Source organism: Xenopus laevis, chromosome 1S (assembly GCF_017654675.1).
Source record: "Xenopus laevis strain J_2021 chromosome 1S, Xenopus_laevis_v10.1, whole genome shotgun sequence".
NCBI lineage: Eukaryota > Metazoa > Chordata > Amphibia > Anura > Pipidae > Xenopus > Xenopus laevis.
In genome coordinates, this window is record NC_054372.1 from 3,149,422 (window position 1) to 3,164,874 (window position 15,453).

Below are 15,453 nucleotides of genomic sequence, written 5' to 3' on the forward strand. Positions count from 1 at the left end.
ATAATTGTTTGCAGTTTTACCCCAATATATGAGTGGATGAGTACAAGAACATTGCGTGTTCACGTGGGCTGCTATGATTTTTTTGCCCGGGCTGCTTTTTACCCCCAGTCCGGCCCTGAACATATGGGTTTGTTTGTTTTTTTATTTGTTATTTTTGGGAAGCTTTAGGATGCCGGCCACATGGGTCACATGTTGGTGACACCAGTACTCGCGGGTTCATCCTTTGTTGGGCAGAGGGAAGATGGACTGCAGATCTGTACGGACATGGGATCACTATAAAGACTTCTTTGCACCCAAGTGACCCCGATCATTTCCCAATTGCTCAGGCCCTTTCCTACCATCCTTCATTCTCATATACAAACAAATGGCAGGTTGGAACGGGTCACTGACCCCTGAAGCCAGTACATGGTTTGAATAAAGACACATTGTAAAATGTTTTTAAGTGTCATCAGTTACATCATCCTGAGAGATAATTCTAGAGAAAACTTCCTCCTTAATTTCTCCCAGCTCTCAATGTCAAACATAGTATAGCAACGCAATATGTTGGCGCTATATAAATACATGTTAATAATAATAATAATAATAGCAACATGTCTGTCAACAGTGTGGCCATTGCAAATAAAAGGCGTTTTTTGAACAGTGTGTTCTGCTAGGAGCTCTATTGGAGAGGGGCAGGCAGGCAAGAGGCAGTAGGTACCAAACAATAACCTACAGATGTGCAAGTTATGGAGCATCATGAGGCACAGCCTACATCAGGAGCTGCCCTTTATTGTTATTATCTGGGAGCACATTTGCAAGTACTTGTTAAGCAATGGTAGCCTTAAAGTCAATCTAGAGAGCTATCGTTGTGGTACCCTCCAAAGAGGAAAGGCTGTGCCACTAAACCCGGATTTTGTTGACTCTTTCCTTATAATCACAAGAATTCCTGGAAGAAACCTACAATCTTTCCTATCAAATTAAAGAAGGGATCCAACAAGACTCATATTTTGAAAGCGAAGGGGTTAAGCAGAACCCACGAGTAAATGGTTTCTTGCATCAAACTGAAGCAAAGGGAAATCAGGAATGGTAAGAAGGTCCCAGGGTAGGGGATCTGGTTGCAATAAAGTCTTCCCAACCTTAGGATCACAATAACATCCCCTCAGCAGGCTCCAGCGAACAGAACAGGGCCGTGTTTGGACAGACATGAGCTGGGAAGAGGAGGGGAACGAGAGAACCAAGAGAAAGACTTGGAATCATTTCCATATGTGCTCCCAGTGCTCAGTTAGCAATTGCTCCACTTATATCTATCTTTATGCATGCGCAGGGGTAGAATCTGCTTCCAGAGGGGTTGCTATGATCCAAATAGAGAGCAATTGTTTCCTTCTGTGCCAGAGGGCAATAAGTACAATTAGGTCACAATGAAGTTGTAGCCATGAGATTTGTCCCCTTAATTATGTTAAATAACTATTTAAGCAGCAGCCCTACTGGCCCTTTGAGTTCTGACCCCACTCCTTGGAAAAGCAAGTCGAGGACGTCTGGAAAGTTGAGAACGGACAGTGTTGGACAGAAGCAAGATGGCACCTACATCGGACACCAAATGAAATCACTTGGGCCATTATGTTGCATTTGGTGCAAGAGGCCCAATCTTCTCATGCTCAGTTCTGTATCCCGTTTGTGCAGATAACTCCAGGCCTCGTTTTTCGCTACAGTGAACTGAGGCTCTGGCCAAACAGCTTGGACATTAGGGTTCTGTGTATTTACCTTTGTGCTTATTATATTCATTAGCCCATAGTAATTAACACACTATAATGACCTACAGTCAGTCAGCTGGTCAGGTTTGGGCAACCTTTGGCGGAGTTCACAAGCCCAAATGGAAGGACGTGTGATATCGGCCCTATACTGTAGGTAACAGATGAGACTAGCCATAGTAACTGGCCCTGGAGGATAAGTACATATGTATTTTTAAAATTCCTATAAAGAGGAGCCCTAAATGTCTGGATGGCCGTGAGTCTCCCTCTCTTTTAGGTCATTGTTGAATGAGGGAGGGGGTTATTATTGTAGAGGAGATTATACCCATCTGTCTCTGATTATCACACGGGCGTGTCTTGTTTTTCCATGGGGATGAAGAACAGAGCAGTGTAAGAAACCATAGAACAAGGGAGGGTATGGGTCCTGGGAAAGTCAATTCTCGCTACACCCTGTGCATGCTGGGAAATCCCACAATCCAACTCCCTAGGAACGAAGGTTGGCACACGTCTCATGGACAAAAACATTTTTATCTTAACAAACTAAGATGCAGTAAAATCAGCCCATAACACATATCAGGCTCCTCGTCTCTCTATTTCATGTGATAATCGTGTTTTCTCCGGTATCGTCCTGTGCAGCGTGAGTTCCACTAATGAGTAGAGTGACGGCTGGAGGGAAGCGGGATGGGCTGTGAGTCAGAGCAGCAGAGACAGATATCAGATAATGATCCATCGTTAAGACTCTACCGTCATCAATGTACTTTTCCTCTAATGACCAGATCTTCCGCCCTCATCAGCTTCCCTTCGGCTCAACTCCCTCTGTTGTTTATGCCGACAGAGAAAGCGCCTATTATAAGTGATCCAGCCAACGAGACACCAGATATTGTCTCAAACTTCTTCCAATTAGAAACAAGAACACTGAGCTAAATGTCTTTAGGTGAGAGTACATGTACCATCAATCCAGCTGTTCTAAACTTGATACTGCAATTGCTATTCTTATAGTAGCTGCCGTACCTCTGCCCCCATCTTTATGTTGCCAGTGATATGATTGGTTGATTTCTCACTACCTGCCCAGTGGTGCCTGTATGAGATGAGATGGTGATGAGGTCTCTTTTAACAGACCCTATTTGACCCCACAAGATTTTTATCTACCCAGATATCAGTTCCATCACCATTCCGATTCTCCAACCAGCGGAGTCACTGGAACTAACCCTAACATGTCGGATTAGAGGATTCCGGAAATAATCCCTGCATCTGAGCACCCTGTCCAACTCCAGACTGTTTAAGAGTGGGAAAACAAGTGGCATGTGAGGGAAATTCAGGGTCGGACTGGGCCGGTGGGCCGCCGGGAAAAAACCCGGTGGGCCGCCAGGAAAGAACCTGGTGGGCCCTGACTCTCGCTCCCTGCCCTTGCTGCCGAGATCTCTATCGCCGGTTCCGGTTGGGACTCGGGGGGGCCCTGAGACATCAGCCCCGGTGGGCCCTGGGCCCCCCAGTCTGACACTGGGGAAATTCCAAGTAGGGAGATCGAGGGCGGTGTCATGCTGACCGGCTGCGTCAACCTCTTCAGGTTCACTCTCCCCCCCTCATGTACGTGCGCATGCGCACAAACAGGCACATGGACTGCAGACGAGCGGCACTCACTCAGCCGGACTAGGGGTAGGCAGCAGTGTAAGGTACGTGCCTGGCGTCCCCAAGCTTTGCACCCTAGGCACGTGCCTACTCTGCTGCCTACCCCTAGTCCGGCCCTGGGGAGATCCCTTGTGTTTATTGTGTGAATTACATGTGGAAATGCCCTTGTTTGGCCATTGTCTGTCCTTTCTATCAAACACATGCATTGGAGCTGAGACAGTGGGTGATGGTTAATAAAGTGTTACAGTAGATAATTAGAACAGGGATTCATGTTTAGCGAGTACAATAAAGGGAAAGTGACCATATCCGCAGTAGATATACCCTCAGTGGGGACACAAGAGTTTTGAATCCCGGAACTTTATTTTGCTCCTCTCTACTTCTGCATGCAAATAAAATACAGAAGTAAAATATAGTTAAATGTATAGAGGATAAAAGGAGAGAGAAGATTGGTGGGAGATAAGTAGAAAAGATAAAGAAGTGTTAAATAGAGAAAGAAGGTGGAGGCATCAGAGAGGGTTATAGAGAAAAGGAGAGAAAAAGAAAACAGGGGAAACAAAAAAGAGAAACTGAAAGTATTAAACTGCAGCAGATTATAGAATTATAGGTAATGATATATATGAAATAATATTTGGTAATATAGAAAATGATGGGGCTGTGCTATGACACACAATACATGTTTGTTTGAAGAAGCTGAACTGGCAGCCATGAAAAGTCATATGCACAATTTTCAGGTCAGGTAAATCTCTACATACTGGGCATCAAACTGTGCAAAATGGTTTGGTTTAAAGTGGGTGAATACAGACAGTATTGGTGCGCGAGGCTTTTTATAACAATGGGTGTGGCTTATGGTTATGGGAGGGTCTTGTTTAAGCAAACTCACCATACAGCTTACCTCCACTTTTTTCACTCCAATTCAAGCACTGGCGTAACTATAGAGGAAGCATTTTCAGGGGGGCCCGGAGGGTAGGGGTCTGCTTCCTCTATAGTTAAAGGGATCCCGTCATCAGAAAACATGTTTTTTTCAAAATACATCAGTTAATAGTGCTGCTCCAGCAGAATTCTGCACTGAAATCCATTTCTCAAAAGAGCAAACAGATGTTTTTATATTTAATTTTGAAATCTGAGATGGGGCTAGACATATTGGCAATTTCCCAGCTGCCCCTGGTCATGCAACACTGTCTCTTCTACAAACACAACAAAGCTTTGCTAAATATGAAACAATTCCTGAGTAATGTTGTACATCACCTTATCCAGTAGATCTGCTGATCTCTCAGCTCTTCCATTCTGCAGCCACAAGGCTGTGACCCGTTCTCCTTGGTGGGTCCCTGTCATGTGAACAAACAAATATCATGAAAGAAACGTCATCAACGTATCTGCATTTGTATGAGGGGAAACAAGGTGTCAGGTTATTTTCTTTTATGATGTTGTATCATTTCTCTCCTAGATTTTAAACATGGGAATCTCCATCTTGGGGAGCTGCAATCATGATATTGTCACTTTAAGGTGGTTAGAAGCCCAATATTTACCCCCGTAGTCATGATTTAGATACGAGCCTCAGTATCTTGAGCAATTATATCCGATTTAACACCCCCAATCTTACAGAAAATCTTGATATACTGTATAATTGCAGGTGCGTTCCAAGAAGCTTCTGAAGGATAAAACTACTGGTTTCCTACACCCCCAACTCTCCAACCACAAACTTGAAAAACAGCGAAGGTAAGAAGTTCATAACCCCCATATTTCTTTAGAACAAATGTGCCCCATGTTTAAGCTGAGTTTACTATATATAAAATAAATGGTTCCTCCGGAGGATTAGACAGTTGCCACTGTCACATGGGTGACACAAATGTCGCATACAACTTCCTGAGATTCAGGTAAAACTTTTATACCCTCTTCTGTCTTTTCTTCTCTGTGGCAGTAGATGTTAAGGGCATCATTGAAGGACAAACCCAATTCATCACATTGTTGTAACATTGGTCATATTTAGCTGCAGTGACTCCCTCTGGCTCCTTGTATAGTAAGGGCCATGTTTGTGCTGAGTGTGTAAGAGTGTGTAAGAGTGTGTGAGAGTGTGTGAGAGTGTATATGAGTATGTAAGAGTGTGTGAGAGTGTGTGAGAGTGTATATGAGTGTGTAAGAGTGTGTAAGAGTGTGTGAGAGTGTGTGAGAGTGTATATGAGTATGTAAGAGTGTGTGAGAGTGTGAGAGAGTGTATATGAGTGTGTAAGAGTGTGTAAGAGTGTGTGAGAGTGTGAGAAAGAGAGTGCGTGAGAGTGCGTGAGAGTGTGAGAGAGAGAGTGTGTGAGAGTGCGTGAGAGTGCGTGAGAGTGTGTGAGAGTGTGTAAGAGTGTATATGAGTGTGTAAGAGTGTGTGAGAGTGTGTAAGAGTGCGTGAGAGTGCATGAGAGAGAGTGTGTAAGAGTGCGTGAGCGTGCGTGAGAGTGTGAGAGAGAGTGTGTGAGAGTGTGTAAGAGTGCGTGAGAGTGTGTGAGAGTGTGTAAGAGTGTATATGAGTGTGTAAGAGTGTGTGAGAGTGTGTAAGAGTGCGTGAGAGTGCATGAGAGAGAGTGTGTAAGAGTGCGTGAGCGTGCGTGAGAGTGTGAGAGAGAGTGTGTGAGAGTGTGTAAGAGTGCGTGAGAGTGTGTGAGAGAGAGTGTGTGAGAGTGTGTAAGAGTGCGTGAGAGTGTGTGAGAGTGTGTAAGAGTGCGTAAGAGTGCGTGAGAGTGCGAGAGAGAGTGTTTGAGAGTGCGTGAGAGAGAGTGTGAGAGTGTGTGAGAGTGCGTGAGAGTGTGAGAGAGTGCGTGAGAGTGTGAGAGAGAGTGTGTGTGAGAGTGTGAAAGAATGCGTGAGAGTGTGTGAGAGTGTGTGAGAGTGTGTGAGAGTGTATAAGAGTGTGTTAGAGTGTGTGAGAGTGCGTGAGAGTGTGTGAGAGTGTGTGAGAGTGCATGAGAGTGTGAGAGAGAGTGTGTGAGAGTGTGTAAGAGTGCGTGAGAGTGTGTGAGAGTGTATAAGAGTGTGTTAGAGTGTGTGAGAGTGCGTGAGAGTGTGTGAGAGTGTGTAAGAGTGCGTGAGAGTGTGTAAGAGTGCGTGAGAGTGTGTGAGAGTGTGAGAGAGAGTGTGTAAGAGTGTGTGAGAGTGCATGAGAGTGTGAGAGAGAGTGTGCGAGAGTGTGTTCCTGCAGTTCTGTATTTGGGGAGTCACATCCCTCTATTAATGGGCCACTTGGCAGAGTCAATTTCCTATTGTACTTATGGAACTCAGACCTGACAGAATATCTGTGATTTGCCACCACTCTGTCTATTCACCTCAACTGATTTATGTTACAAAGATGCACAAGCACAAATAATATACTTTCTATGCCCAAGAGCGAGTCCAAGCAATGATCTTAAAGGAGAAGGAAAGCTACTGAGGCAGTTTATTGCCAATAAATTAGCTGCAATAGTACAAGCTAGAATGCTATATTTATTCTGTAGAATGATTTACCATACCTGAATGAACAGTTCTAGAAGCTCTCTGTTTGTTTAGGATAGCAGCTGCCATATTAGCTTGGTGTGACATCACTTCCTGTCTGAGTCTCTCCCTGCTCACTCATAGCTCTGGGCTCAGATTACAGCAGCAGGGAGGAGAGAAGCAAACTGAGCATGCTCAAGCCCTAGCCCTGGAGGTTTAAACAGTTAGTCTGATACAGAAGCCCATGAGTACACAATAGAAGGAAAGAAATGTGCTGTTTCTTTTGACAGAGGACTCAGAGCAACATTACTTTGAGGGTTTACTGGTGTATTTATATAGATCTTTCTGATAAAACTTACTTACTTTTAGCCTTTCCTTCTCCTTTAAAGGGGTGGCTCACCTTTCAGTTGACTTTAAATATGTTATAGATTGGCCAATTCTAAGCAACTTTTCAATTGGTTGTCATTATTTTTTTTTTTACAGTTTTTGAAATGATTTGCCTTATTCTGATTCTTTCCAACTTTCATATGGGGGTCACTGACCCCATCTTAATAAAAACAAATGCTCTGTAAGGCTACAAATGTATTGTTATTGCTGCTTTTTATTCCTCCTCTTTGTATTCAGGCCTCTCCTATCTCTCTCAATATGATGCTGAATGTTGACCCAAATCTGATGAACCCCTTTAATTAAAGTCCTGAATTGTCTCCTGAGTGTAAGTCAGGCTTCAGGCCAACAAGTTCTCCTCTAGTTGTAGGACAGCCGTGCATTTGTTTCAGCACCCGGTTCAACAACACGGAGTGGGACGTGTGTAACAACAACTTATACGTCTTCTGGAATCTTTCCAATTCTTGTTTCACCTAAAGCCAAATCAGTTCAACTAAACAATGGCCACAAATTCAACTTCTTCAGCCACAACAGAAAAAACAACAAAAGTACTTGGGCTTCTGTCAAACTATAACTCTACCCTGTGTTGCTCCACACACTCCCACGTAACACAGAAACACCAAAAATATATCAATAAATATAGTGAATAACAAAACTCACATTATAATTCAAAGGAGTTGTGTTAAAATACCAACGCCAGTTTGTTTATTAGAATGTGCCCCCAACAGAAGTCACTGAGGGGTTGTTCTGTGACCATATAAAGACACAAGGCTGCAGGCTGAGTTATAAAGGGAACTCTGAGTATCACTCATGTATTATAAGGGATAATGTACCCCCTACTGTAAATGATAAGGATATTAGAAGTCACTGAGGGGTTCTGTGACCATATAAAGGCACAAGGCTGCAGGCTGAGTTATACAGGGAACTCTGAGTATCACTCATGTATTATAAGGGATAATGTACCCCCTACTGTAAATGATAAGGATATTAGAAGTCACTGAGGGGTTGTTCTGTGACCATATAAAGGCACAAGGCTGCAGGCTGAGTTATACAGGGAACTCTGAGTGGTGACTCCGTTGCTGCGGATGGAAATCTTTGTGATTCAATGTAGAACAGTGAGTCAGTCTTTGGAGTTTCACAACGACACCATTACTACACTGCAACTTGGTTATTTAAAGGGCAAGTCAATGCCAAAATAAAAATGTGCCTAAATGTTGCTGAAATATACAATATAGACATACAGATAAAGAGGAGATCATTATTCACAGTTTTTATTAACTGTGTTCGACTCCCACCCGATTGCTCTGCACATCCAGGAAGTTGGTAAATAAAAGTTCCTTCAATTTCAACGTTTCAGCGAAAGAACAGGAAAGATTTGTACATAAAACAAAGGCTGCAGAGCAGTACAGTCGGTTCATTCTAAACAAAGGGCTTGTATTTCCCCTTTAACATCCTTATTTGTTTGTTTTTGAAGTATTGGGAATAAATTTCTGAATGAAGCCGTCAGCGGACACTAAACAATATACAGGATATGGGGTCTCAACACTTATTTCCCCTTTAATCAGGCGAGTGCTAAGCACATACAAATAAAATCCTTACAATAAACATGTCCCGTTGGTGTGAATGAAGCAAAGTGAAGGCTCATTCGTTTTCTATTACAGTTTTGCAGCTAAAAGCACAACATTGTTTTCTCTCAGCAGCCGGAGCTGAAAGTCTAGAGGAAAAACAAGTGGAAGTCACAGTCCTACGATATTTAAGAAACCGGAATCTCTGTCGATTGTGACACAAATAGCCAAGTGGCCTCGTCAGTTTATTGCTGGGATTTCCGCTCAGACTCTGCGTAATTGATGTAACAGCTGCTTCTGGCCTAGTGATGGGCGAATACATTTGTCAAACTCCCGCGAAAATTCACTGCCGTCAAAAAATTTTGGACGCGCGTCCGAAAAGTCACTTGCGTCAAAACCACTGTGCGTCAACACTATTGGGATGGCTATTGATTTTAACGCGGCTGTCAAAATTTACGCGGGTGTCAATTTTCGAGATTTGCTGATTTTTTGGCATTTCGTGAATTCTGTGGGAAATTCACAAATGTTTAGGCGAACCCGAAACTAGAGAAATTCGCCCATCACTAATTTTGGTCCTACACTACCAGTCTCCCCGTGTGCCACGGGCCTTAATAAACACCGGGCACATTCTCCATCAGCTGCACGGACACTTAGGGGGCTTCTCAGAGAATTTGGAACCAGCAATGTTACAGCAGAATAAAAACGAAGGTGATGCTTTGTTTATCACAAAACTTTAAAGGGATACTGCTCCAGCAGAATTCTGCACTTAAATCCATTTCTCAAAAGAGCAAACAGATTTTTTTATATTTAATTTTGAAATCTGACATGGGGCTAGACATATTGTCAGTTTCCCAGGTGCCCCCAGTCATGTGATTTGCGCTCTGCTAAACTTCAGTCACTCTTTACTGCAAGTTGGAGTGATATCCCCCCCCCAGCAGCCAAACAACAATGGGAAGGTAACCAGATAGCAGCTCCCTAACACAAGATAACAGCTGCCTGGTAGATCTAAGAACAACACTCAATAGTAAAATCCAGGTCCCACTGAGACACATTCAGTTACATTGAGTAGGAGAAACAACAGGCTGCCAGAAAGCAGTTCCATCCTAAAGTGCTGGCTCTTTCTGAAATCACATGACCAGGCAAAATGAGCTGAGATGCACCTACACACCAATATTACAACTAAATACACTTGCTGCTTCAGGAATGACATTTTATATTGTAGAAAGAATTATTTGCAGTGTCATTTGGAAACAAAAACGACATCATAAAAATCATGACAGAATCCCTTTATTATGTTATAGACGGATCTGTTCTAAACAAACTTTTTGCAGTGATAGGGGCAAATTTACCTAGGGTCCAATATCGACGGTTAATTAACCCTCGATATTTGACTGCTGAATTGAAATCCTTCGACTTCGATTTTGAAGTCGAAGGATTTAGCGCAATTCGTTAGATCGAACAAACGATTAAATCGATCAAAGGATTTTCCTTCGATCAGAAAATTGTTAGGAAGCCTATAGGGACCTTCCCCATAGACTAACATTGGCCTCAGTAGGTTTTAGGTGGCGACCTAGGGGGTCGAAGTTTTTTTTAAAGAGACAGTACTTCGACTATCGAATGGTCGAATAGCTGAGCGATTTTATGTTCGAATCATTTGATTCGAAGTCTGAAATAGCCCATTCGATGGTCGAAGTAGCCAAAAAAACATTCGAAATTCGAACTATTTTTCCTCTATTCCTTCACTAGAACTAAGTAAATGGGCCCCATAGTGTAAGGAGTGAGACGGCAGCACTTTAATATAATAAATACACGTGTCTGGCTCCACTGAGTGACAGGATTGTACCTGCGTCAGACTAATTTACCCCAGAGGAGTTTTTTATGGATTTTGTTTATTATTTTAACCTTGTGAGTCTTAATTTAATCCTCTTCCAGTTCTCAGTCGGATACAGTAATGCAAATTGTCTCCAAATGTCTCATCTGTTTCCTAAAAACTTGTAAAATCTCCCACAATCCCCACTGACCAATCGTGGGTGTTACAGGGGGAGAATCTCACCAAATCAACCAAATGGGAAAGTAATTGAGTTAAAGGGGCACATTAATAAAGTCTCATTTTACAGCTTGTTTTTAAATCATTCACCCGCCAAGGGGGGTCTTGGGATCAAGTTGTCACTCACAGACGCCTGAACCAACAGAAAAGCAGGATTGGCTTATTTACGGGCCAATAGGGGCCACTGAGGCTTCAGAACGACCAATTGAATCACATCTAGTGTTGCCACTTTTACTGGAGCATAAACCCAAACAAAGGGGGTGGGGCAGATAACATTGGGGGTGGAGCAGTGGTGACATAAGAGTGAAGTAGGTGGAGTTATGACACTAGGGTGGGGTTATTGCATTACTAAAGGCCCCTATACACGGGCTGATTAAAGCTGTGACAGACTGAGTCGTCCCGTGTGTGGGGCCCTCCGACGGGTGTCCCGATTGATATCTGTCACACTGGTGGCGACCCTATCTCTTCTCTATATTCTGCCCGATGAGTAAGCCCAGTCCTTTAATTACACATATGGGATCTATTATACAGAAATCAGTTATCCAGAAAGCTCTGAAATACAGCAATGCTCATTTAGAAAAACAGTTTCTTATTTTTGAATGATTTGCTCTTTTTTTGTTGTTTCTGTAATAAGACATTAACCTCACTTGATCATTTATTGGCTGAAAACCGAACAGAAACTGGAGACCCGAACAGGCCTTAGAAAAACCGAACTTTTCAGGCCAAAACCAAACAGGTGGCAACCTAATAACTGAGGGACTCACAGACAACCTGAATTATTATTATTAATTATATTTATAGAGATATGGTTTCCACTTTGTGCAAAGAAAGAAGAATTTGAAAATCTGAACAGATTTGATATCAGAGCAAGTCATTCTCAGGAATTCTTTAGCACATTTAATTAGAGTCCTGAGTCTATCAGGGGGGCACAGCGCGGACAGTTGCCCCGGGACCCGCAAAATGTGAGGTGAAAGGGGGACCCGGCTGTGCTGCACTCGCTGAAAAAGCCAGACCCCCGTTAAGAGGGTGAAAAGACCCTCAGTGTGAAGGAAGTGCCAGAAAGACCCGAACCCTGAAATGACCCAAATGCTGTCGAAGGAAAACGAAGAATCACCAAGGACAAGGAAGAAGAACTTAAGGTAAATTCCACTGAACATCAATGGGTTTTTTCATTTAACCCCAGACCACCAATGTTTTTTTCAATTTTCTTTGGGGCCCCTGACCACCAATGCTTTTTTATTACTTGTTAGGGGGACCACTTGCCACCAATGTTTTTTTTTTATTTACTATGGGGCCCCTGACCACAAATGCTTTTGTTTTCTTTGTAAGGGGGGCCCCTGACCACAAATGTTTTTTTAATTTTTTGTGAATTCTGATGGCGACCCTACCTGTGCGGGTCAGTTGTATTATACCTATTCCCGACCAATACCCGCTACCTGTGACCCACAATCCTCAATTATCCCCCACTGATCCGCTACCTGATCCGACCCGCAATAGGGCAACTGACCTTCTGACCCTGTGACACCCGGAACTGGAAGTGACGTCACTTTGGACCGGAATGAAGCCTCTCCAGCGCCAAATCTGCCCAAAAATAGAAAAGAAAATGACCAGAACCACAGGGGAGGATGAGAGGAGGGATCTCAGCTGAGTTACACATGGACTGGCCACACGCCCACGGAATCAGGGGCTTTTTACCCAAAACCCGACCACTTTGCCGGTACCCGGTGCTTCATTTCATTGCAGTCGGAGTTTCATGGTAAGTTCCCCATGTAGAAAATCTTTTTTTCGTTCTTGAGTAAATGGACAATTAACTTATTTACACAGACCAGACAAATTCAAACAATTGCCATTATGTAATAACCCAGCGGGGCAAGAAAGGAGCAAGAAATCAGAATAAGATCAAGTTCCTCCGCTCATGTCACAGTTAATGTGTTAAATCTCCCTTCTGAAGAAATGAAATAAAATGCTGCTAATTTTAAACTCATTACCGGAATCGGACTAATTGATACAACTGAAATCCTGTAATGACCCAGCAGTGCAAAAAAGTGTCGAGAAACAAAATCCTGTCCCTCCATTTAGGTCACATTTCCCATATTAATGTCTCACTTTTGAAGGAGTTAAATAAAAAAAGCTGCTAATTCTAAGCCTTTACCTAAATTCTGAGGACAGATACCGGCTGCCAACATGGCTTCCCTTTACTAAACTGAATCCGCTCTGTGTGGGGCCAACAAGTTCCCCGTATTTATATGGTTTGGACATAAAAACCAGAATATGTGATTCTTTATTGTATCCGCCTGATTTATCCCATTGATGAATATTCACTGAACCAAATGACTGATCTGCTGATGAATAAACACAAAGCTGCACAACGTTGCGCCTCTAAAGCTGCACCTTCTTCTACAATCCCCACGTGAATACTGGGAATATACAGAGAATATACAGGGAATATACAGGGAATATACAGGGAATATACAGGGAATATACAGAGAATATACAGGGAATATACAGAGAATACACAGGGAATATACAGAGAATACACAGGGAATATACAGAGAATATACAGAGAATATACAGGGAATATACAGCCAATATACAGGGAATATACAGGGGAAGCAGCTGTAACTGACAGACAGGAAGTGGAAATGTAACAGTTACATCTGACCTGCTGAACTCTATAGATCTCATCTTATATATAGTGAATAAAGTCCCCCCTCTTGTAAAATATAAGGATATTATAAGTTACCGAGGAGTTTCATGACCATATAAAAGTACGAGGCCGAAGGCCGAGTGTTTTTATACTAGTCATGGAACTCCGAGGTAACTTCTAATATCCTCATATTTTACAACTGGGGGAACTTTATTTATTATAATACACAAGTTTCAGTGAGTCATGTGACAGAAATGACATCAGAACTCACCGTTTATAACTGATGACATCAGAACTCACTGTTTATAAGGATATAATTTACAAGATATTCATGGCTTTTGTGTATTATATATATATATATAGTGTATATGTGTATCCATAATCACTGTATCCCCTGTATTATAGACAAACGTAACTGTCCCCATGTACATTCCTCTCCTGTATTGTATTGTATTATATTGTATTGTATTATATTATATTGTACTGCTATTCACCCACACTTTTTACTTCCATAAGGGATAACATTTAACCCTATACATTCACAGTTGCTCCTGTATAAAAGACATTTAACCCTATACATACTCCACTTCAGCTACTGCTGTAACAGATAACATTTAACCCTATACTGTACATGGCTAATAAGTGCATGGCTGAATGACTGGCTAATAGAGATGTGAGAGGGGCTAATAGAGATGTGAGAGGGGCTAATAGAGATGTGAGAGGGGCTAATAGAGATGTGACAGTGGCTAATAGAGATGTGACAGTGGCTAATAGAGATGTGACAGTGGCTAATAGAGATGTGAGAGGGGCTAATAGAGATGTGAGAGGGGCTAATAGAGATGTGAGAGGGGCTAATAGAGATGTGACAGTGGCTAATAGAGATGTGACAGTGGCTAATAGAGATGTGACAGTGGCTAATAGAGATGTGAGAGGGGCTAATAGAGATGTGACAGTGGCTAATAGAGATGTGACAGTGGCTAATAGAGATGTGAGAGGGGCTAATAGAGATGTGACAGTGGCTAATAGAGATGTGACAGTGGCTAATAGAGATGTGAGAGGGGCTAATAGAGATGTGACAGTGGCTAATAGAGATGTGAGAGGGGCTAATAGAGATGTGAGAGGGGCTAATAGAGATGTGACAGTGGCTAATAGAGATGTGACAGTGGCTAATAGAGATGTGAGAGGGGCTAATAGAGATGTGAGAGGGGCTAATAGAGATGTGAGAGGGGCTAATAGAGATGTGACAGTGGCTAATAGAGATGTGAGAGGGGCTAATAGAGATGTGACAGTGGCTAATAGAGATGTGACAGTGGCTAATAGAGATGTGAGAGGGGCTAATAGAGATGTGAGAGGGGCTAATAGAGATGTGAGAGGGGCTAATAGAGATGTGACAGTGGCTAATAGAGATGTGAGAGGGGCTAATAGAGATGTGAGAGGGGCTAATAGAGATGTGACAGTGGCTAATAGAGATGTGAGAGGGGCTAATAGAGATGTGAGAGGGGCTAATAGAGATGTGACAGTGGCTAATAGAGATGTGACAGTGGCTAATAGAGATGTGACAGTGGCTAATAGAGATGTGACAGTGGCTAATAGAGATGTGAGAGGGGCTAATAGAGATGTGAGAGGGGCTAATAGAGATGTGACAGTGGCTAATAGAGATGTGAGAGGGGCTAATAGAGATGTGAGAGGGGCTAATAGAGATGTGACAGTGGCTATACAGTGAGTGTGACAGTAATTATGGGATGGAGCTGATGTCAGATATAAAGTTGTACAAAGGGAGAGACAAACACTAAGTAATAATTCAGCCTCCCCTTTAACTGTACAACATGCAGTCGGGAAACTGTCAGCAAGAGAAGCCCCAATACAGAGTGTGGAAGTTCAGACTCACCCAGTAGCAGCACAGGAGTCAGGAGCAGCCCCACCAACACAACCCCGAGTCCCAGCCGACCCTCCGACCCCATCCCGGCTCAGTCCGCTCTCAGCCCCCGACCCCTTCTTCCCCTC

The 15,453-nt window shown here is 42.9% G+C and overlaps 1 protein-coding gene across 2 annotated transcripts in view; it reads right to left on the reverse strand.

Moving 5' to 3' along the window:
• The window catches only part of adam33.S (ADAM metallopeptidase domain 33 S homeolog), a 52,256-nt gene extending 36,803 nt beyond the window's left edge, over nucleotides 1-15,453 (reverse strand). Inside the window, exons 1-2 of one of the 2 annotated variants that reach the window (XM_041579334.1) lie at nucleotides 15,338-15,453; nucleotides 4,602-4,681 (exon numbers count right to left, since the gene is read on the reverse strand). In XM_041579334.1, coding sequence (XP_041435268.1) covers nucleotides 4,602-4,681; nucleotides 15,338-15,410 — 153 coding nt within the window. In that variant the 5' untranslated portion in view covers nucleotides 15,411-15,453. The remainder of the gene's footprint in view (nucleotides 1-4,601; nucleotides 4,682-15,337) is intronic. The other variant, XM_041579335.1, reaches the window with a different exon arrangement.